Below are 24,268 nucleotides of genomic sequence, written 5' to 3' on the forward strand. Positions count from 1 at the left end.
CTGAGGCTGGGATCCAGATTTTATCTTTACACATATCTTCCTCCAGAATCTGTCTGGCCCCCCGGCACAGCAAAACAGGACATTACCTGTCCGTATCACTACAAGAAAATTTACAAAAATCAGAAATATAAAATAAAACTGTCCTAATTCAAACATCAAACTGTTCCCCTGCCTAAAGGAACCTCAGACTGAAGAACTTTTGGCCTCAAAAGGCACTTAAACTAGCTCTTTTAAATACCAGATTTCTCTGTGCTAAAGCTCTATTAATTAATGATTTCATCAATGTTATGTTTCTGACAGAAACATGGTTGAATGACAATAATGAACCAGTCGTACTAATTGAATCAGGCCACGGTGAGAACCAATGTGCTCCTGGAACGGACACAGAAGACTTTAGAAATTAAAAGATCCATGATGAGAACCAGTTCCCTATCGTTCCCGACTCGTATATTTCCAGAAAAGTGCGCCCGATTCTCTGAAACATTGTTCTCTTTGGCGTTTCTTCCAGCATCAGCGTCTCATCTTCTGATTTTTTTGCTGTCCTGGATTTGGCTCTGTCCAGCTTCACTTTTAAAACAACAATCTCTTTGTTTAATTGATCATTTTCTGCTTCCAGGAATTCAATCTTTTCTGTCATCTTTCTTAGAGAATCCTGTGCGTTTTCTTTTATAGTTTTCTGTGTCCGTTCCAGGAGCACATTGGTTCTCATCACGGCCTCGTAGTCGGTTTGTAATCTTTGTACCGTATTCTTGGCTTCGTCCAAATCTGAACTGAGTCGTCTGATTTTTTGTTTGCAATGTTCATTGCGACTTAGAAGCATCTCCTTCACTGTTTCATAGTTGCTCGTGTCGCTGGTGTTCTGGCTACGTTGGAGACGCTGGATTTTCTTCATCAACGTTGCCACCATTTCTTTGAGCTGCTCGTTTTCGCGCTCGTACTTTATGCAGTTCCTCTCCAAACTGTTTGTTCTTTCCACCAGGAAAACGTTTCCTCCCATTGAAGTGGTTTTTACTTTTGCCAAAAAATAATCCTTCTCTGCCATGGTACTTGTCTCTTCGTGTCGAACCTAAAACCGCAAATGAATTTTTCTGTGGAATCTGGGAATACAGAGACAGTGACCAGTGATGTCACAGACAGGATGAGTGACATCACTGCTTCACATCAAAGCCACAAGAAGTCTGTTGTGGGGGTGGGGGGAACGGCGGGGGGAGGGGGGGTGTTTTTTTTTAAACTTTATTCTCAGATACACTGTATAACGACAGAGTGAAACATTTGTCTTCCCCGGGGCCTCCTCCCAGTGGGACGTGCCCGGAGCACCTCACCAGGGAGGCGTCCAGGAGGCATCCTGACCAGATGCCCGAGCCACCTCAACTGGCTCCTCTCGATGTGAAGGAGCAGCGGCTCTACTCTGAGTCCCTCCCGGATGACTGAGCTTCTCACCCTATCTCTAAGGGAGAGCCCAGACATCCTATGGAGAAAACCCATTTTGGCCGCTTGTATTCTTCAGTCTTGTATTTATTTAGTTACTTATTTTTGGTTAAATGATCAACTAATCTTCCGGAGATTAAAGTTAAATCTTTTCTAACTGCCTCAAAATGGCCAAATTAGCTGAATTAGGTAGAAAGTAGGTCAGGCTGTTTGAGGGTGTTTACACATCTCATAGTCTGGTAGACTCAGTTCAATTGGGGTTCACATTCACACTGTACTGTGTCAAACTAATCCAAACTAATTGGAAAAACCTGTTCTCACCTTCGCCTGTGGTGGCGATGGACCAAGAACCAATGAAGGAAATGACACAAAAACATCAGAGGAAGACTTCAGGGGAAGACTTCTTCACGAAATCTTAACAGACAAAGGGGTAAAGGGACAGAATCCAAATTTAAGAGATATAACACTGCTCCATCTTTCCCATTCTCTAAAAATCAGACCAATTACAGTAGACAATGTTGTTTATCTGTCACTGGGGATCAAGCATAAAATATCAGGTTCAAAGTTGTGTGTTTCAGCACATCTGTGCCCCCACAAATGTACCTATTAAAAAATGTAGTAAGATCAGCTCGACCAGTTGAGCACAAGTACAAGGCAACAGGATGAGGAGGGGCAGCTCTATATTAGTTTATGATCCATATAACACAGCCACTTTCTCTGGAATAATAGTCCAAAGGACTTAATACTATCACAACTGTATGATGGAATTTTTTTTGTTTGTTTGGAAATCAACTTTTGATAGTGGCAACCAGACAATTTCTAAGGCACAGCATTATAATATATATATATATATATATATATATATATATATATATATATATATATATATATGACCACTGATTGCTTTCGATTGGACTTGACGATGACTACACTAGTTTATGGTGGGACTGTGAAAGCGAATGGCCTAACGAGGGATTTGTCAGCGAAGCCAATTTCTGCCAGGCTGACTAAAAGTGATTGTGCGCTGCGAGTGTTTCAAACAGGAACAGATGGGAGAGGCTGCGATGAGGGACACCAGGATTCACTGAGTGTGAAGACGACTAGACCGTGTGCGTCTGCTCACCTCTGACTGATCACACAAGCGCACGGAGCTGTGCATACCTGTGCATACCTGTGTGTACCTGTGTGTACCTGTTCCTTAGCACAGGTCACAGAGATCACAAGCATTAAGGTGGACTTCCATGGATGCAGGGAAGCTTTGGGCAAAAACCGAGGTTATGTCATTCTTCGTGTACACTGCTGGCTCTTCCTCTCATCCCGCTGTATTGTCTTTTGCTTTTGTTCTTTTCTTTACGTCTCATTCCTGCTTAAAGACATAATTCTTTCTTCATCCCCTCTCTACTTCATCCGTTTCATTCACTCCTCCCCCCCACTCGTTTCACGCCGGAGTGTTTGTCTCCCCGTCTCTCCGTGGCTTCCCTTACATCCCCAGAGCCATTCCTCACCCACTCCCTCACTGTCTTACTTCCTTAACAACTTCATCACGTCCCTTTTTATTGAGACTCCATCTTTCTCTCTTTTAGAGAAAAGAATGTTCCTACTCAAACATAAACATACGTTGATGCGCCTTCTTCGTTCTCCTCCTCCTCCTCGATGAATTTCTCATCCCATTCACACTCTCTCCATTACAACTTATCTCTCTCTCTCTCTCTCTCTCTCCAGGGGAATGAATTAGTAATATTTATGATGAAGCCCACTCTGAGGTACTCTCTCGGTCGCTCCCTCACGCCGTGTCTCATTTCCCTGGTGCATAAAATGACACTGATCTTATCGGCGCTACCTATGTAGTCATCTGTCAGCCCATCTATCATTCCATCCATCAAACCGGTGCTGGAGTGATGGCTCCCTCAGTGTTTTATGTGACACCGCTGGCGAACCAAGGTTGTTTGGGAGCCACATAAAAAATAAAAAATAAAAAACGCGAAGTGGCACCTGCGCTCCTGTCTGCGGACTTGTCACCGAGCAGAGTTGTGGCTTTTCAAACGGTTCTTTCACACAGAAAGTTTTTCAAGCACAAGTTATGAGTCTCTGGGAACATCTGGGAGTTTTTTTTGTGTGTGTGTGTGTGTGTGTGTGTGTGTGTGTGTGTGTGTGTGTGTGTGTGTGTGTGTGTGTGTGTGTGTGTGCGTGCGTGCGTGCGTGCGTGTGTGTGTGCGTGCGTGCGTGCGTGCGTGCGTGCGTGTGTGTGTGTGTGTGTGTGTGTGCGTGTGTGTGTGTGTGTGTGGAAAAAAGGCTGCAGCGAGCATCACCAGGCACTGAATCAAAGTTTTGCCCTTTGGGAGCCTGCAGATTTATTGGATGGGGTAGAGCAGGTGGACTGATCTCTAGGGTTTCTGGCACATCATGACACATAGTGGCATTTCAAGTTAGAAAGAATAAAGTGGTTGTGATTTGTTTCATTAAAAGCAAGTTTTGCCCTTGATGGTTTGATGAAAAACTCTGTAGTTGGGAGAACTTGTGTTTTTGTAGTTATTTAATATTTTCAACAGTGCTTGTCCCACAGTACTTCAGAGGTGCTCCCAGGATAAAAAGCGTTACAATCTTTGGCCAAGCAAAGATGTTTTATGATAAAAATAACAAATAAAAAAAAATCTCAACTGTAAGGTTTTTACAAATAAGGGTATCACAAATCAACAATTTTGTTTTAAAGAGTTTGCAAACAGTTTAGAGCACTCCTGTCCATGTTTAACTGGTGCATTTGTTTCCATTTTCATACTTTCGTAAATGAAACCAAATGAGCAAATTGCAAATCATTCTTTTTGTGTTTTCACAAATTAAATAAACTTGAAAATAAAGACAGTCGGTCCAAAATCCAGCTCCAGCCGAGTTAAATCCAGCTTGTTAAAGTATACAAACTTTATAAAATATGCTGGAAAATGGGATCTGAAAACGTGGATGATTCTCATGGATGATTCTGATCATCAAAGACTTTTGAGGACATTTTAATATCAGTAAAATTGTCTTCTATGTTTTCGTAACAGAGTGTTGTTGACTTATGCAATGATTAGTGGATTCCTGTCAATGAAACAGTTCAACTCAAGATATAAATGCTTTTTTTCCCCCAAATGGGCAAGGAAATAACAATGACATTATACGTGATCAATGTCAATAGATAGTACCGATGATGGAGTTTAAGAATTTCACTGAATTTTGAACCAGAATTGCACAGCATTCTGGGGGTTGTAGGCAAAGAAAAGGCCTTAGCTGTTTCTCCTGTCAGCTACCTAGCTAGTAAGCTACCTGAACTAAGCTAGTTCAGCTAGAGCTAGCTCAACTAGTTAGTTAAGCTAGCCGTTTAGCTAACCTACAAGTGAAACAGGTAAGGCTTTTTCAACTAACTCACTTACTCCTTGGTTACCTAGTAACTATTATCAATGTGCAGTGACATGAAACTCTTACATCGCGTTACAGTTTTCAGTCATCTTGTCCAGGCCTAACTTCAAAATAAAAGTCTCTCACAATGACAGTGGAGGTTCTAGCATGAACGGACAACTGTCTTCTGCTGAAGCCTATTCTACCAACACACAGAAGCCTTTTACCATATAACTTGTCTTACATTTAATAATTATCTGTACAATTATCTCATTCATGTTACTTCTAATGAGCGTACAAAAGGGAAATATAGAAAAATACAAAGGAAGATGTCGAGATTTATAGAGAGTGATGTATAAAAAGACAGCAAATATCTACATTTCAGCAAAATTTTGGTGGTCTAATCATCCCTTTATTTCACAAAAAAATGTCATAAATCTATCTGTACATCAAAGAATAATCAAGTGCAGTCCAGATTACTTTAAAAAATGTTAAATTGACATTTAAATCAGTTGTGCGTTTGAAGCTGCCAATCAAATTGAAGCTTCAGTTTGGTTTTTACGGCCATTTCTCATTAGAAGGCTTACTCTGTCTGCAGGCGCCATAAACTGACCGGACAAATGATCAATAGAAATCTGTTCTGGGTGCAATTTAAAAAAACGTTTTGTGAAGTGTTTGTGCCACCCTATAAGGTCAAGCTGTCCCGGGTGGCAAGTCACATTACAAGACAGCTAATGAGACACACCACATGTTACACACCCACAAGTATTATCTGGTGTAAAAAAAAAAAATTACCGCAACTAGTATCGGAACAACAGCATCTGTCTGACTTCAACTACTTTAGCTGAAACACTAAGAATAACTTGTAGCTTTACAAAAAGCTCAAGGGATTCAGCAAACCGATTTCTTCATCGCAAATTGTATTTTAAGTCTTTGTGACAATAGGAAGTTGCGTAATTAAGTTACCAGCAACGTCTTCCTCGAATGTTCTCCCATTTTAATCACTTGACTCCGACACGGATTCTTGTTCTCGTGGAAGATCTGTGTTGTAATTTAGAGTAAGAGTAAGAAGTCATTCTGAAGTGATCTCGGAAATGGAAACTGACTTTTCTTCCCAAAATAAATCACTTCTTCCAGGTCCAAGAACTACATGCAAAGTAACACTTAGGGGAAAACCAAAAGATAACAAGATCGCTGAAAAATTTCAGACCTTCGTCTGGGATTATTTGTCAGTCTATAAAACTGGATACACATCAGCCACTTACACCATCTATTGGCTTTTCAAACGTAGGATGAAGGAGGATTATATTGCTTATATATGTAAACATAGAATTGTGCAAAACTATTCATCCAGCCCTCATTTCTTAATAGCTTGCTTCCAGAAGCAAGGACTTCTCATAATCTGACTCTGGGTCTTTTGCAAAAAATCTTCTTCAACTTCTCTCGGTTCCTTTTACAGCTTAAACTCATTCGCTCTATTATTACTTTTGCTGTTGTTTGTTTGCTACGGCACTTAACCTATAAATCATTCATGTGCAAATATATCTAAATTCAGGTACTGGACTGGTTTTTGCAGCAATTTATAAAAACAAAGAGCGTAGCACAGAACCGCCCACTTATAATGGGATCTTCAAGTTCTTTGCTCTTAGCAACATGTCACCAAAAATAAAATAAAATAAAAAACACATTCTGATGTGATTTTCCCTAGCAAGAGTCACACACAAAAACAAAAAACAAAGCCAAGGACGGTTCAGCGGGCTTCACAACGTACTTTCGCTGCAACACGGCAATTTCCCTAGAGGGATGTAAGATTTTAATGCATCTTGGGGAAGTGTGAATTGAGTCCTGAAAAAAAAACCCCCAGAAAAAACAGAGAACTGTGCAGCTGAAGGTCATATAGGAAAGTATTAGACGTGTAAGGAAATAACTGTCTCTGGTAGATAAGTGTCTGAAAGTCACAACGGTATTCAAGAAGTAAGAAATTTGGGGAAGGCGTTTCTTGATACCAATTGGAAAGTAGAAGTCTTTTGCACACAACCGATGCTGCAGTAAGTCATTAAATAGATAAAACAGAGAAGGTTTCTTGTTTTACTGGCTGTGTGTGAATTTGCACAAATATAGCTGCGCACAAAAGCAAGTCCAGACAAGAAAACCTCGATATGCAAATCTGTGGTTGGAGGAAGATGAGATTTCAGAGGAAAAAAAGCTGAAAATAGCAGATTTCAGTTATTTAAAATGGCCTGGTCAAAGTTCAGGTCAGTATCTCATTTAGAATTTGTGGCACACAAAATAAAATATGATTCATATAAACAGGGCCGGATTTAGGAGGATGGGGGCCCCTGGGCTGGAGTCAGGATGGGGGCCCCTGGGCTAGAGTCAAAAAAAAAATATATATATATATATATATATATTTATATATATATATTTTATATTTGAGCATTGCACGTTCTTGCACTCAATCTGTTTTATAGTTTGTTTTGTTTTAGAGGATGAGCAGAAAATGACCGAACAGTAAGTTTTGACAACTTACAACTTTAATAAGCCAGTTGTCACAAACTACAAACAACTCTGAACTCTTTTCTAGAAAGACTAAACCACATGTTGGGGTTGAAACTAAAATATGATGCTTGCATCACAAAATAAAATCACTGAATAGTTATTGTTGCCTGGACTTCAACACAAACTATAAAACAGATTGAGTGCAAGAACGTGCAATGCTCAAATATACTTTTACAAAGCAAAGCGAGTAAAACAATATTTATACAAATATCCCCAGCATTTACAAGTCCATATAAGTACAAGTGGAATATATCAAAACTCAAACTTTTTCTTTGGTTTTAAAGTTCTTGGTAAATAGTGGAGGAAATAAATGTCAAAAAAGTGCTTCTCTGCCAGTCAGACAGAACATGGATATAAACAATATCTTATCATAGCATTGCCCCCTGCAGTTTGCAATGTCAATCCCCATCTCTTCCAAAACCTTGAGTACAGACGCACATAAAGCTTCCCCAGTATGACTTTCAATTGGTAGAAACTTCAGAAAGCATTCCTGCGAGTGTCCTTCAGGTGACACATATCTTAACACAAATGTTAACTGATCAACATGTGCCACATCTGGCGTGGAGTCAACAGAGATTGAGAAGTATTTTGCCATTTTTACTTCACTCACTATTTCTGATAGAACACGATCACCCATCAGCTGAATAAATTCCTCACATGTTTGGTAAGAAAGATATGAGGGTTTCCCTGAACCTGCATTTCCATATTTCTCTATGTGAGACTTCAGAAAAGGATCAAACTCGCTGATTAACTCCAGTATTCCCAGATAATTCCCATTATCAGTTCTTCCAAATTTGTCACTGGCTCCTCTCAGAGCCAGTCCCCTCTCTGCTAAAAACTTGACAACAGACACAACTCTTCTCAACACTTCAGTCCAATATGAACACTCAGATTCAAATTGTTTCTGCAGTTCTGTGTCTATCCTCCCGCTGGCTGCTGCAAGTGAAACATATGTCAGCATTGCTTTTCTATGATGTTCGCTGTTTTCATGCTCTCTCATGCGTTCAGTTGCGTGCTTCCAGTCACTGAAAAAAGTTTCAAAGTTTGACTGAGTATTAGCATTGCTGAAAATGCGGCATGCAAAACAAAATGCAGCTCCGGTGGATGGAGAGTAGAGCAGCCACGGTCTTTCGATGTACTCACCATTTAACATCTTGCGATTAAAGTGAGATTTGGAGAAGTGACGCTTTTGATGCTTGTACACCCGTTCTGATGCTTGAAAGCCAACATTCATATTTTGACAGCTCTCCGGTCCTCGCTCAGCCCAGTAAGCTTGCACGGACTCGTCAATTTCCCCCCAATGCGCCGGATCGGGACTGTACGGATCCACAGTCGTCTTTCCATCTGCGGAAGAAGATCCTGCTTCCACCGACTCTGACTCCACAGACGCCAGTCCAGCCACCGACTCAGTCACGGTTAAAGGTTCTGGCGGGATTTTAGTGCCGGTGTTAGCATAGGTAAGGGTTTGAGGAGCGGGGGATAATGATGTTTCTGCTCCATCTCCGCTAACAGGTTTAAAAAAGCCTGTCAGTTTAGGCATTTTGTTTGTCGCCTCTTTGGCGCGATGCTCTTTTTCTTTTCTCTTCCTTCTTTTCCGTCATATTTTCTGTTGTCCGCCATTGTAAAATAATATTCCCTTGACGCTCCTCCTCCCCAATGCGTAAGATGCGTCAAAAGTGGACCAATAACAAGCAAGCATTCAAGATGGACGTTTGCCAGAACAAATTGGAACATTTTTCATCGGTGCTGTCAAAATCATCGTAGTCATTGATTAAATTCTGACACTATCCATTCACAAAAATATAAAACATCCTTCGGGGCCCCCGAAATGCCGGGGCCCCGGGCTGCAGCCCCGGTAAGCCCCTGCTAAAATCCGGCCCAGCATATAAATAACACTACTGTCTCTTTATTACAATACTCAATATCAATATAGCAAGAAACTACAATAAATAAGGTGAAACACGTTTTGACTCTTTATGCTTGGAGGATATTTAGCTGACGCTTGTTGTTTGACGCAGTACAAACATGTTTTAAATGCTGAAAACATAAGCATGCCACACTTTTCAGAGTGTAACTGAAACTTTCCCAAGCACAGTATGTTGACCTCAGCCACTGTCTAATCATGCTTCAGATTGGTAGATTGGGAGAAAGAAGTCCATTGCACTGCATCGAAGTGAAGTTGTATCTTGAGAAAAACAACTTAAAGGTTTAATTTTGTAAAAAAAATAAATAAAAAAAAGAAGTTTCTTAGATGTGAGTAACGATATTTCTTGTGCAGAGGACTGCAGCAGTGTGCTAGAAAAAAACCCGGTTGTTCAGATACATTTAGAGGTTCCTTTATGCCATTTCAAAAATGATCCCCAAAGGAGTGTGTGTCTAAATTGTCATGTTTGCCAACGAAGCACCTGGAAATATCCAACATTCATTCATTCAAAAAAAAAAAAAAAAAAAAATCAGCCACAATCTGCATAGTAACCTATTTTTTCTCCGCTGCGCTTCTTCCTTTGGGCTTAGAGAAATCCCCTAACAATGTTTAAAACTATGCACACAACAAATTCACTTAGTTTCTAAAATCATGTCTTGGAAGGAGAGGGAAAAGAATTTCTAGGGTGAAGTGCAAATAAGCAGGAGAGAAAGGTTTCCTTATTCTTTCTTTTTTTCCCCTCCTCCCTGCTGCGTAGCCAATACCTGTTTTGCACAGTATGATGTAATCCTCTCTTTCTGTTAAATGCCACACGGAATAAGCAGCGCTGACCTTGGGAGACAACAGGGGCCGGATTTGAGGGTATCTTCTTAAAAGCCCGCCGGCGTAATCGAGTGAAGCGGCGGGATGGCTGGCTTTGATGGCGTCTCCGGGTGCAGAGTGTTAGGGGGCGGGGGGAAGAGCGGGACGCAACGCCCGATCCGCACACGGAAAAACACGGGAACGCGTGGGCCGTTAACACACTCACACATACGCACAAAAAAAGAAAATCCGGGCACAGAGATTCAATAAGGTGAGGACACGGTGTGGAGAATCTGGGGGACCGGGAGGTTTCAGAGTAGCCACCGGCGCCGTCAGAGCCACCGTCACTCAGACAGAACAAAATAAGTTTGGGGGTTTTTTCTCGTCGAAGAAGCCCTCTGGTCCTCAAAGTAGCTCAGTCCAAAACGCCATATTTGATGGAGAATCAAGTCGACCAACAAAGCTGCCGCCCCAGGACATCATTAGTTCAATTTTTGGCATTGAAGCCAGCGCTGCGTTGGACAAGAAACCTTTATCATAAGCCGGTCGGTCCGGCTCCTGAGTGTTCTTTTCCTGCCTGTACCTGCGGTCTTCATGGCAACGGTGCGTGTTTATCTCCAGCTGTACCTGGCAGGCAGTTGGACTAGGAGTCGTATCCTGTGTGAAATCTTAATGTGGCAAAGTTTCCACACTGCAAGAGCAGCACGGATTATTAAAACAAGAGTGTGAGCGTGACAGCCGTGAACCCGGCATGTTTACAGTTCTGTTTATTCTAGTATGAACACATGTTGTATCGTAAGAGTGGAATGATCAGTAATATCTGCCTTAAATGTTTCCCCCTTGCCAGTAATCTTTGTCGCTGCAAAATGATAGAGTTCAAATTGTTTGCATCTATCCAGAAGTGCTCTACAAGATATAAATATTTATTTACAGATGTACAAGACTATGTATGTATGGACTATAAGGGGTTATAGCAAAGAGATATAGATATTGTGTATAAATATAAATATAAATATGGGAGCTATATGCACAGATTATACAGATTATACAGAATATACAGAAATAAATAATTGAGGATATTTGATTGACAAGCCCAAGGCTGCTACTTCCTCTTTCAAGGCTGCATACAATGTGTGCATGACTGGTCTAATAAAGATGTTTTTGACTAATAAATGGTAGAAAGGAATAGCAAATATGAATGCAGCCTCAAGCTAAGAGAGAGGAGAAACACAATGGAAAGCTAAAGTTAAAACTATATCGTCACTAGCTGCTCAGAATGGATTTAACATTTACAGCTGTAGCTGAATGATTATACACCATTATCTTACATTTTGTATTTTCATAAATCCCCTCAAATGTCTTCCAATTATCTCAGATCGGGCCACGGGGTAATGATGCAGGAAACAACACGAGCATTCCTCTGGGGCGTTCCCTAAAATGTTCCAAGACCAGAAAGACGGCATTCGGTCTGGAGGGTTCTTGTTCTACTCCTGGACTTCCTAATACACCAGCTAGAAAAAAACAAAACCCAAAGAGGGGCAATAAGGAGGCCTGACCAGATACCCAAAATAAAATGTCCAAACAAGTTTATAGCTTGACAAGATTGAAGCAGTTGGTGACCTAAAAACAAAATTAAAGCTGCAGAACTTTTGGGAAAACAAATGTTCATTTTTTTTTTACATATTAAAACTGTCACTATGTCGTGACAGCATGAAATGAGACGGGTAACCTGTGGGAAAAAATTGAGATCCTTTGCCTTTTCCCAGTGCTAACTAGAAACAACCAGTTAAAACCAGGAAGCGGGGTGTGCTGTGGTGGCGCAGGGGGTTAGCACGCCCCACGTTTGGAGGCCTTAGTCCTCGTCGCGGACGTCGCGGGTTCGACTCCCGGTCCCGACGACCTTTACCGCATGTCTTCCCCCCTCTCCTCACCCTTCTTCCTGTCTGCCTACTGTTGAAAAAATACGAGCCACTAGCCACTTCGGAGAAAAGAAAAAACAAACAAACAAAAAAAAAAACAGGAAGTGAGTCTTAGCGCTGTCAATCACCCTCCAAGTGGCGCTACTCAACTCCTCCCCCCTTGCTCTGTCCTCTGCAGCTCCGCAGAGCCTGTTGTGAATGCTAGGCGAGTTAGCATAGCCACAGATGGCAGCGGACAAACGGTTCTCCTGTAACGGTAAGTAGTTTCTCCACCATTTGCATATTTAGCAGCAGGTACATGATGATGACTGACAGCGTTCAGGGCCTCCCCCTGGCTCTGACTGGTTGGTGTTGGTCAGAAGCGGTGCATTTCTTCACACGGCAATATTAGCGCCAGAAGGAGGTGGAGGAGATCGATCTTTTCACAGATGATCTGTATCGTACTGTCACGACATGTTGGCTCTTTTAACCAATACGTCAAAAAACATAAGATTTTTTATAAAGGTTAGACACTGCAGCTTTAATGAAAACTCTTACTCACAAAAATATATCAGATATGTAAATGGTGAATGATCTGTACTTGTTTAGCATTTTTATCAAGTCCTGAGTTCAAAGACGCTCCCTTGGATTTGCAACTTTGTAGTCTCCTTTGCTTTTCCCTATTTATATCTTTTTCTACCACATCAAAATATATATAAAAAATGTATATGTACATATTTTATCTTCAAACAATGCAAAAGAATAGGCTGATAAATCCAAGTCCTGAATGCAGCAGGCTAAAAAAAACACACACAGCAACAGGAGTGTAAATGCGTAGGCGAGGTTTTGCACACAGGCCTGTAGAAAGCCATACACGCTAACAACACACACACGCACGCTAACAACACACACACACACACACACACACGCACACACACACACACACCCATACACAGAAAGAACCCTGCCAAGGCTCTTATCAGGAACCTTCTTCCTTTAAGGAAACTTGAACCACAGGGTATTTTATCATGATTGTCATTGTCAGTTTGCGTTAGCTTTAATTCTTCTTCCTGGAACTAGTCTTCAAATCTGAGCACGCTGACATGACATGCTTAGCCAGTGTATATTTAAAAAACGCCTTAATGAAAAATTTAAAGCCACTCAGATCATGATTTTGAACATTGAGGCGCAACTTTTAGGCAATTTACTTCCCAATCAGTCTGCTCTACAGAGTGTCTTTTAGGGATAAGGTTTAATCAACGATCTGCCTGCTCAACACGTGAAAAGAAGAGAGTATGATGCATTGATTTTTTTTTCTCCACTTTCTTTAATAATAATAATAATAATTTGATTGCGACATAGAAGAAATCACACGGTAGCACTGTTAATAGAAAAGCAATTAGGCCAGCGCATGTCAAGGCTCTGTCAGAAAATGTGATGCAATCTGACAGTCCAGCTGCAGATGGAAATAGCTGATCTATGATAGCAGAGGCGAGTTAAATCTATGCCTGAATGTTTGATGAGATGCTTTCCTGCCCTGCAGGAGTTTCCTCTGCCGGGCTGCAGCTGCGAAAATCCTGACAAGACCTGTGGGTCAGAAAGGTTCTGAAAAAAAAAAAAAAACCCTCCTCCGTCTCCTGCTGCACAGAGAAAACAGCCCTCCGTGTTTGTTTTCTCCTTGAATTTTCTGATAACAGGAACAACAGAGTTAGCAGGGGCATAACAAAGTAAGCCGCTTCCACAAGTTTGCTTGGTGACTGACAGCTGGGCTCGGCTTCGTTTGTTCTAATGAGACGCTGGCCCAACCAGTTCGGTTCTGTGGACCGCGAGGAATTATTCCCACATGTTGCTCGCGCGCGAACAGAATGCATGAGAGTTGGCGAATTGGAGGAGGAACAACAATTATTGCCCATATGCATCCCCCTCCCTGCGAGCGCGGCGCGTCCAGCAGGCCGGGCGTTCCCATATGTTGGAGCTGCTCTGTCTGTCTGTTTCTGGGAAGCGTGCGAGCCGCCGCGAGTTACTCACTCTGGGTGAAACGGGGAGGGTTGTCGTTGACGTCCGTGAGCTTCACAGTGACGGTGGTGGTCCCGGATAATCCGCCCAGGTGGCCCCCCATGTCTTTGGCCTGAAGGACCACGAGGTACTGGTCCTGGGTCTCCCTGTCCATATCAGGGATCGCTGTGCGTAAAATCCCTGTAAAAAAAATAAATAAAAATAAACAAATAGAAACACACACACAAAAAAAAAATCAGGTCCAAGATTAATTTTTATAATAAGTTGGTAAAACTAAACAGTAAAAGGTCAAGACTTATGCCTGAGAGACTAAAAGCTTTTTATGTTGTGTTCAATATTTATAAGTGATTACCTGTTGGTTTCAAAATTGTTCTTTTATTTTTTATTAAAGGCCACAGAATGGTGATTTATTTTCTTTTTACAAATGTTCCTATACAAGTGTGTTCAGATCAAGACTTAAGTAAAAACAAAAAAGTCAAAAAAAGAGCACAAGACAGTAGAGAACATATACAAGTTGCCATAGACAAAAATAAAAACAGTTAAAACTCTCTACAGTATTACTTTACTCTAACTCTATTGTCTACAGTTAGTTCTGAGACAACATGCTTGGCCCTAAAGAGTCACATCATGGAAGGGAAGTTAAAATACGAACATACAATCACATTTCTGACACTCTCCTTCATTCGGCTCAGACACAGAGGAAAAAAAAGAAACTGTCTAAGCAAAACCCTTCGTGGTCTTGCTTGAGCTATCTATCCTTTCTCACCCATGTCTCTAGCGTTGACGATTTATTCGTAGATGAGTGCTTCATCATTTTACAATATTTTAACAATATTGTGCCACATAACCATTAAGCATTTTCTTTTTGCTCTTGCATGAAAACGAAGAGTAAGAATGTTGCCCTGCCTGTAGATGTCTGTAAATCGTCCTATATGAGGGGCTTTGAGAACAACTCGAACTTTGTTAGGAAGTAACAAAACAAAATTCAAGAATCCTTTATAAAAGTGGCCAACTTTACCAGGAGAGATCAAGAACGTAGAGGAAACAAAATGAAGATGGAAAGCACGAGAGAATCTAAAGCTAATAGAAGACATGACTGACTGGGACTAGAAGGAGGGAATATATAAATGAGTATAAATAGTTTAATAACATGCATGTACTGTAGGTTCCAGGGAATAGTAGAGGTGACGAGACGGTGACAGTGGAACCCCATGAATAAGGTACCACACTGGCTAGTACTGTAAATAACTATTACCCATGAATACCTGAGGCCCTCCCTAGAAATAATTGCTAAAATATCTACTTTCAGGGGTTCAAACACCATAATATGTATTAATGTAAACAGTGGAAACCATGCAGAACCACAGAAGAACATATTTGCAGTCTTTCTTATCCCCACTGTTGGGGGTGCAGCCAATCAGCACCAACGGAAATGAATGGCACTCCTGGACTGACCGCTTTGCAAATGCCAGTCAATAGCATGCCAAGCGGCACTGCGCCGAAGTATTTCCCCTTCCCGAGCCGCATGTTCGTTCAGATAGTTTAGATCAGGGGCGGGCAATCCTGGTCCTGGAGGGCCGGTGTCCTGCAACTCTTAGATGTCTCCCTGATCCAACACACTTGAATCCAACAGCTGGATCACCTCCTAAGTGCAGTCAAGTTCTCCAGAGTCCTGCTAATGACCTCATTATTTGAATCAGGTGTGTTGAAGTAGAGATACATCTAAAAGCTGCAGGGGACCGGCCCTCGAGGCCTGGAGTTGCCCATCCCTGGTCTATGACTTTGTCGAATATTGCAAATGTAAACGAGCCAGTTTGATACTGAGCTTTGCTCCCATTTCACGAGAAAGATGTGACTAGAAATGCTTTTTTTTGTTGTTGTCAAAAAGTGATTTTAAAATAATACGCCTACTGTGACAAACTTTTTTTTGTGATTCATACTTTCAATATGAAAGGGCTCAAAAATGTAATTATATTTCCCATTCGAGAAAAATCCTTCATCTATAGTGAGACTTCATTCAACCTCATTTGCATTGCTTCATACTGAATATGTTGTAAACATACTGAAAGTGTTTTTACACCTTTTTGTGCCACAACTCTATCACTTTGTCAGACAGAATCCCGGGCTAATTACCACGCTAATGATTAAAAATCACTCATTTACTTTTTCGTGGATCAGCAACGTGCCGTTAAAAATACCGTTACCAGATGTTGTGATCAGGCTTGATGGATTATTGCAACGTAGTGGGTTCGCATTGACGACTGGGCTACTGTAAACTACTTCAGTGTTCTTCTCTTGGAGCATGAAAACGGCAGACACAGCCGGCTGGAGCCGCGCCTCGCATGAAATGTTGGGGAGAAAACTCCAACAGACAGCTTGACCTTTTATTAATGACTTATTAACATTTATAACAGCACATTTGATGGCCCATTATGAGCTGAGGGTGTCATGGCCCCTTTGTTTAAGACTTCATTAAGGCTCCGCTTACACGTGTTAGTAACTCGTTAATGAAATGTTGTGCATTCGTTTGATTTTCACGCCGAGTAGCCTCCAGCTAGAAATGCCAATAATGTTTTCTAAAGGCGTCGAGTCCAGATGCTTTGCAGCTCGTTCTTTTTAGAAACGTTATGAACTGCTCTGCTGATTTGACATGTTGTAAAATTATTAGATATGTCGTATAACTAGTAAGTTCACTGGAGCTATTTGTTTGCTTGTAATTATTTTACATCTCTAGTCATAAACTATCTCTAGTTTCGGCTTCATATTCCAGTCTGGATACAGTTCTTATCGCCATGGGAATATATATTATATTGATTTGAGAATTTTAGTTGGGGTTTTTTTTGTGCTTTTTTTAAACTATTCTTTATTGTGGATTTTCTCTTACAGAGTCCGAATTTTACAAACAGACTCAAATAATTACATGGTTGGTTAAATCTGCACCTTGTAGCTTTTTGTATCTTCAGTATTTTTCTAACTGGATGTCTGAGCACTTTTCTTGGAAGAATGAGATCACTTTAAAATAATTGGTTTCATGGGATGGAAACAGCTTTGAAGCATTATTCCATAAATTTTAAGTAGGGTTAGGGTCAGGACTTTGGGGAGACTCATCAAAAAGCTTAATTTAACTCTCCCAAAATCTGTTTTGATGTGTGCTTTGTAACGTTGTCGTGTCGGAAAACCCAATTTTAATGATCTAACCTTCACGGTTCTGTTCAAATGGAGAGAAATTGATCAGAAACCACCGAGGTTCAAAATGGCGGAACACCAGTGTCACTGGCTGCACCATCTTCAAGCTGGACTGAAATTCATAGCATTGACGCATTATGCATTGACGCGCATAATGACAACAGAATTGAAGACTAGCTTAATTTTCAAAGTCATACCTGTCAAGTCTCCCGTTTTGGCCTGGAAACTACCATATTTTAGCGCCTGTTGTGTTCCCATATCAGTATTTAAGCCCGTCGAAATTCACCCTTAACATTGGAAGGGGGAAAAGATCCAGAAGGAATTAAAACCCAATTCTAATTTTTAACTCTCTGTTGTAAAAAACCAAAAAACCAAAAAAAACCCAACCTCCACTCCAAAACAATTAGCAGCTTAAAGAAACCGTTAATAGCACATTCATGTCTGTTATGTGTGGATGTAAAAGTTCTGAGCGTGAACGTATTTCAGCAGCCTCGCAAACGTGTTCATAACTGAATCCATTAGTTACAGCTAATAAAGCCCCTGTGTGTAAGTACCTCATTAGAGAGAGGTACCACTACCAGATAATGCAGTTAAGACTCGGAGAGAACAGGACAGTGATTTTGTTTGGGCACTTAATTCATGCAATCACAACCGGCCACTGAGCCGAGCTGTAAAACTGTCAGCGTTCCTTCGTTGTTATCTGATCATTACCAAAGGTAATAGAGTCATAAAGTACTTCCACGGTAATTAGAGTGCTTTTATTCTGTTTGATGGATAAAGTTCCACTTACGGATTCGCTTTGGTATTTTTTCCTTTTTTTGAGGCTCTTCTGAAACCTTTGGCACCGTGTCAAAAAAGCACCGTCATCAGGCCGGAGGCATGACACTTCTTCCTGACACGTTGACAGCTCTCCTGACATTTTGGAGACCCTCTGTTTCAATTTGACAGCGACAATATACGACTTCATCTCCTGTTGACGGCTCGTAGAAACACGAGTTCGGACACACAAATATAAACACGCTTCCAGAGAAAAGCTTAGATTCGACTGCCATTGGGACGGATGCCAGACGTTCTGGCCTTTCTTTGGTTTATTATTGAGTTTCCAGGGTGAGCCGATTGTAAAACAAAAATGTTTATTATTCTAAAAAAAATTTTTAAAAAAATAGATGTATGGATTTGAGTTCACATGGATTTTTTAAAATCCATGTAGTAAAACAGGCACCTCCACAGTTATTAGACCAGAGTTCCTTTAGCAAGCCACATCTCGGGTATGAGCTCTTTGTAGCGATCAAAAAGCTTCTGGCATAATTCTAGCTGAACTTTTACTTGAGTAAAAATGTGTTGAAGAAGTGCTGCTCTTCCCAGAGTGCAAATTTTGGTTCTCCATCAGTGATCCCAAACACAGGGAAAAAGTGGATTTTGAATTGACAAATCAAGGTCCTAAAAAGGGCCTATCCAAAGCCCTGACTTCAAGCTTATAAAAACATGTGTGGACACCAATTATTTAAAACCCCTGTCCACCTAAGGAAACTAATCAGCTTAGAAAAACTCTAAAAAGTCTGGTCAAATACTGGGCCAGAATCATTCTGACGACGACTAAAGGAATGACAATCAAGGTGACGAAATGCTGGGTGGATTAGAGAAAATCTACAATAAATTCATATTTGTGAAACCAATCATGTCACCCTGAAAACAAAAGAGCTCCAATGATCCATTAAAAGACCAAAATGAACGACATTCGTGTCAAGTTTGTGCAAACATTTTCCTGCATCTCAAAGCACGGATATAAGAAAAAAAAGTTCATATAGAAGAAAAAGAATGAAATCAGTCCATGACAAAAGCCTGGCATGCTGACAGAGAGCAAATTCTCATCTTGACGCATCGTTCGACATCGATCACCTCCTCTCCGTAAACGACTTCATTCTGCCGCACTTTATGCGCATGGCTTCTTGCTGCTCATGTGACCCGACCGCTCCAGTTAATTACATTCAACGCGGGTTCGTTGCTGAACGCTAACAAACGGATACATGAACAAACAGGGGAGTGTCCGAGTTCATGATTTGAAAGCAGAACCACAGAGAGACGGTGGGGATGAAAATGGCAGCTACAAACGGGGAGGAAGACGGCAGACGTGTCCGGAATACTCCGGCGCGCCTGGCGACACACAGTCACGGCTAAAACGCGCTGTGTGGCTTTGGGCTTAAACTCCGCATTAGCATTTCAAAACGAGCCGCAACTCCCGTATGTCAAGGCAATCAATTACTAGATAAAACATGTTGCTAAACAAAAAAAAACAAGAGTACTGCCCACCTGCGATCCAAGAGGGTAAACTAAAACACACATTACAAAAAAAAAAAAAAAGAAATAAAAAGAAAAGAAACATCAGATATATTTCATTGTGAACTAAATCCTGAGTGGTTCCATGCGGGCTGTCTATCAAAGCGACATCTGAAGCGCCGGGCTAAACTTCATCTTGGAGACAACTGAACTACGACTCCACTCGGGGGATATAGAGCTCAAAAGCAAACAAAAATAAATAGATAGAGAAAGAACGCACCCGCCGCAGCACCACAAAACTTTTTGCCCTTAGGTGACACGCGTGCCCTTAGGTGACACGACAGACAGATTCTTTGTCTCTTTTGCAATCCGGTCTGCATTACATTACACAAATCGTTCCTGAAGTCTGTCATAAACATGTCACTTTTTTGTGTTTCATCATGCAGGAATAACAGTAGACTGTAGCTTCTTTTTTTGTTCTGCAGAGCTTAGGCATATCATTAAAACATCTAGGTATTTAACAGAAATAGTTGCAAAAGGAGAGAGGTGAATGTGTGTGTGTGTGTTTAGGATGGAGGTGGCTTTCATTAATATACCTGCAGGGGTTAAATGTGTGGAAACCTGAGCTCAAGAAATCTCTTAAAATACATCTACAGTGCAATTAGTGTCTCTGCTCTGATGCAGTTTGCTGATAAAAATAGCATCTGATGAAACCTGGGGATACAAAAAAGCACTAGATGTGATGCTGGCTTTACAAAAAAAAGACAAGAATTCATCAAGCTACAGTGTAATAAATTCAAACAGGACTGGGAAACAGGAAAACAAGTAAAGTCATGCTGCTTCTGAGAGTGAATTTCACAGCCACTGCTTAGGGCTGGACAATAAGTCAATAATAACATACGTCGCGATAGACGTGATCAATATTAACAGATGTAAAAGTTTCAAGAATTTCACTGAACTCGGATGCAGAACCGCACAGAATTCTGGGGGATGTAGGCAGAGGAAAGGCCCCAGCTGAGCAGGATGGGTGGCATTAACTAACTCACTCATGTTTTGGTTACCTAGCAACAACCTGTTGAGTAAGTTGCGCAGCAGCAGTTTCAGGTTTCTCCACCGTGCCTTAAAACTGCTTCAAATTAAAAAAACAATGTGGAGTGAAAACCGTGGATAAAAACGGAAAGGTCACCAGTTGGTCAGCATTTCATATGTTCACAATGATTATCAACATCGACTGATGTGAACCGCTTACAGTATGTTGTGAGCTTTAATAATACTTGTTACTTCAGAGCCTTAACATTTAAGATATAAAACCCTAAAAATGTTGTTTCTGCTAAAACGCAGGTGACAAAGAGAGGCTATTCATCCATGAATATAACAATGATAGAAACCCTGTCGTGTAAAATGTAGACATATTTAACTTTTCTCAAAATGTCTGCAAGATTTACAAGAGCACAGAGTTGCTGATTGGTCAGGATCCAAACATTTTAAATGATCTGGATCTTTATGGTCGCATGAAAGCAAATTCACAACATTCCAGTTTCCATGTAGTCAAGAAAGAAATGCTCTTCATGATCTGAATACTGATTGCAAAAGTCTATATACTGATTCAACTGATTGTTATATTTGAAAAAAAAAACACTTTTTTATTGCAGAAATATTGCTATTTCACAAAACGACAATAGATTGCACTTAAACTGTTGCAACGCATGCCATTTTTTGAAATTGTGCTCAATCATAAAAAGTAAAGACACTTTACTCAATCCTTTTATTCCCCTCTTTTTCTCTCTTGCCACTTAGTGTCATTAAAGAACTGTGTCCTGGTGTTAAAAAAAATAACTGCAAATCGCTCCAATCCGCTGGATTTGTTGGCGTCTGCGTGCATTTGCTGCAATTTGCTCTGCTATTCTCAGGCAGAAACGGAGGGAATAGCATGCGCAAAACAGCTGCGAAAAAGGGGCGAGATTTTACCACCTAATGTTCCCTCCGTGTGTTTGAACGAGCGCAGGAGGGAGACGACAAGTAGGGAAGACGGATGAGTGAGTGTGACGGGGCAACGGCAGAACGCAGGGGTGGGAAATGCATTAGACACAAAGTATAAGAAAGAAACCCAACTGTGTTTGAACGCTTCCACACACATGCACGCACACACACGCCAACCAGCGTTCATGTACGCGCGGGTCCTCCAGGCCCCATCTATCCACACAGATATATCCTCAGAGCTGCATCTGTGCACTGATCATCAGTCAAGACTGAATTCACTTGTTTGCTCCTCAGCAACTTGGGCATGTTTGATTTTCCGCAGAGCGTGCAGGAGTGTTTGCTTTCCGACATCTGTCCATCCTTTCAGCTTTTCTCTGCACCACCTGTGTGCGTGGGGGTGTGCGGGCGTGTACGTGTGCGTGCACTCACCTGTCTGGGGATCGACGGAGAAGTACTGCTGGCCCTGCACCAGTGTGTACACAAGCTTGGCGCTGTTCCCGTATGTCGGGTCATCAGCATCTGTCGCTGTCACCTGGATTATGGACGTGCCTGCAGGGGAGGACAGAGGAGGAGAGACAGAGGAGACGAGGACAGGAAAGGCAAGGGGAAAAAAGGAAAACGATAAATAAGTGAAGGAGGAGGATGAGAATCAAGAGACCCAACTACCAACCGCACTTTAGGAGCGTGCGAAGCTTCGCGTGAGGACAACCTCCGGTCTTCTCCCAGCTCCGTTTTTCAATCTCTTTCCAACACCAGTGTGACAAATAGTTCATTTGGCCCGCCACACACATCCCCGTCGTCGCCCTCCTCACTCCTGCCAGTCACCTCCCTCCCCTCCCTCTGTCTCACTTCATTTCTCTTCATCTCCGTCTCCAATTCCCTCTCGCTCCCTCTCTCAATCAGACCGTCTGTCTCTTCAACTGGCCTCCCTCTCGCTCCCCCTTTAAATCTTCTTTCCACGGATCAGGGAGTGTCAATTTGGCAGGATATCTTCTTCTTATTTATTTTTTTATTTTTTAAATTGTAAGCAAAAATAAGAATATATGAATATATGAACGACAGTAACCGAAGCCCATTTGTTGCATGCGTGTGTAGGTGTGTGTATGTAGAAAAAGAAAAAAAACAAAAACGGAGGGGCGACCAGAATGAGCGTTTTTCAGGGAAAATTCGAGTCGAGAGGGAGGAGGACGGTGGCAGCCGGTGGTTTATTTGTGATCAATACCCAGAGAGAGTCACAGCGGAAACAATCAGGAGTGTTTTTCTACTGGTTAAATGTGTGGAAACTGGAATTGGGACTACATGATCCCTCACTGCTGAGCCAATTCGCAACTGGTCTGTCCATATTTATCCTCTTTGACCATTAGATCTGATGTTTACGGTACATTTTTAAGGAAGGCTGTTTAAATCTTTGCCAAGTGGTGGTCACCTTTTCTTTCCGATGTGAGTGTTAGCAATATGAATTTTACATTGAACACTTTAGTATAAAAGCTTCAATTTCTGATTCGGTTTTCCCACTGAGATTGAGTCACCACAATATATGTCATGCTGAATTGACAGCCTTTCTCCACATAAAGAGCTTTTTTTCCTATGCTCGATTATGCAAATTATTTAAAAGTAGCTTTGCCACTGAAGTCGCTTGAATCCTGAGCAGGCGACATTGAAAAGGAAAACTGTCTTTTAGCTTGAAGAGATCCTCAGATGAAGCTGAATAAATCAAGATGGGCATCTCCTTCTACTGGTGAGGAGTTTAGAGTGAAATCCGCTTGTTGTCAGTCCTTCAGATAATCTCATGAGGACGCATAAAACGCCAACACTTTTATTTGGAGGACAGACAGACTAAATTCTGTTTAAACTAAAGTAAAGTGAATTAGCTCAAGAAAACCCCGAGTATCAGTGTCATCGTTACACGCAGGAGGCATGTTAATAACTGCGGTGATGGGCGTAAAGCAAAACAAGCATGAACTCAAGTAAACCTGAGTTAACGCTGCTGATGCATATTTTCATTCATAATAAAGATGAAGATTCAATGCCCTGCATACAGTTCATGAGTGTTCCCAAGAGTCCAATAATTATCAGCTAAAAGGATCAGAAAGCAGGTCGAACCGCCGTGCCGTTGGAGCCGCTTCAAACATTCAGCTCAGGTGAATTAATCTTCAGTCCAGATAGAGCTTCTGCATACTAGCATGAGATTAAAGCTGCAGTATAAAACTATATTTTTTGAACATGTTTGTTAAAATTGTCGCTATGTCATGACAGTATGGTATCAGATATTCTGTGAAATACAAAAATCTCCCACTGCTATATGGATACAACCAATCAAAGCCAGAAAGAGGGGCTTAGTGCTGTCAATCTCCCTCCATGTGGCGCTACTAATCCCCCCTCTCCGTTTCCTTCTTGCTCGCTGCAGCTAGCGTAGCCCGTCATGAAAGCACAAGCTAGTCAGCATGGCCACCAATGACAGTGGATAAATAGTTTCCCTGTAACTTTAAGTGGTTTCTCCACCATTAGGACATTTAGCAGCGAGTACATGAGATTGACTGACAGCACAAAGGCACTCCTGGCTCTGATTGGTTGCTTTTAGTCAGGAGTGGCGCATTCAGACGACAGAAGTAGCTCTAGCTAATAGTAGTTCTCTGAGCTACTATGGTCGATCTTATCTGTCTCGTATTACACTGACAAGACATGGTGACAGTTTTAACATTTTTTATAAAAGTTACATACTGCACCTTTAAGCACCAATACTGATAAATTGCCGTAACATTTACATAATGTTTCAGTAAGTTCCACAGCATTGGGGCTAATGTCCAACATTTTAGTACTCGCTGAT

General features: G+C 41.4%; 1 protein-coding gene across 2 annotated transcripts in view; it reads right to left on the reverse strand.

Annotated features, from left to right (window-relative positions):
- The window catches only part of LOC102236017, a 231,392-nt gene that overhangs the window by 77,545 nt on the left and 129,579 nt on the right, over positions 1–24,268 (reverse strand). For both annotated transcript variants that reach the window (XM_023335753.1, XM_023335752.1), the window contains 2 exons: positions 21,871–21,990; positions 14,011–14,178 (listed from right to left, as the gene is read on the reverse strand). In XM_023335753.1, the coding sequence (XP_023191521.1) occupies positions 14,011–14,178; positions 21,871–21,990 (288 nt within the window). The remainder of the gene's footprint in view (positions 1–14,010; positions 14,179–21,870; positions 21,991–24,268) is intronic.

The sequence above is a fragment of the Xiphophorus maculatus genome, chromosome 6, assembly GCF_002775205.1.
Source record: "Xiphophorus maculatus strain JP 163 A chromosome 6, X_maculatus-5.0-male, whole genome shotgun sequence".
NCBI lineage: Eukaryota > Metazoa > Chordata > Actinopteri > Cyprinodontiformes > Poeciliidae > Xiphophorus > Xiphophorus maculatus.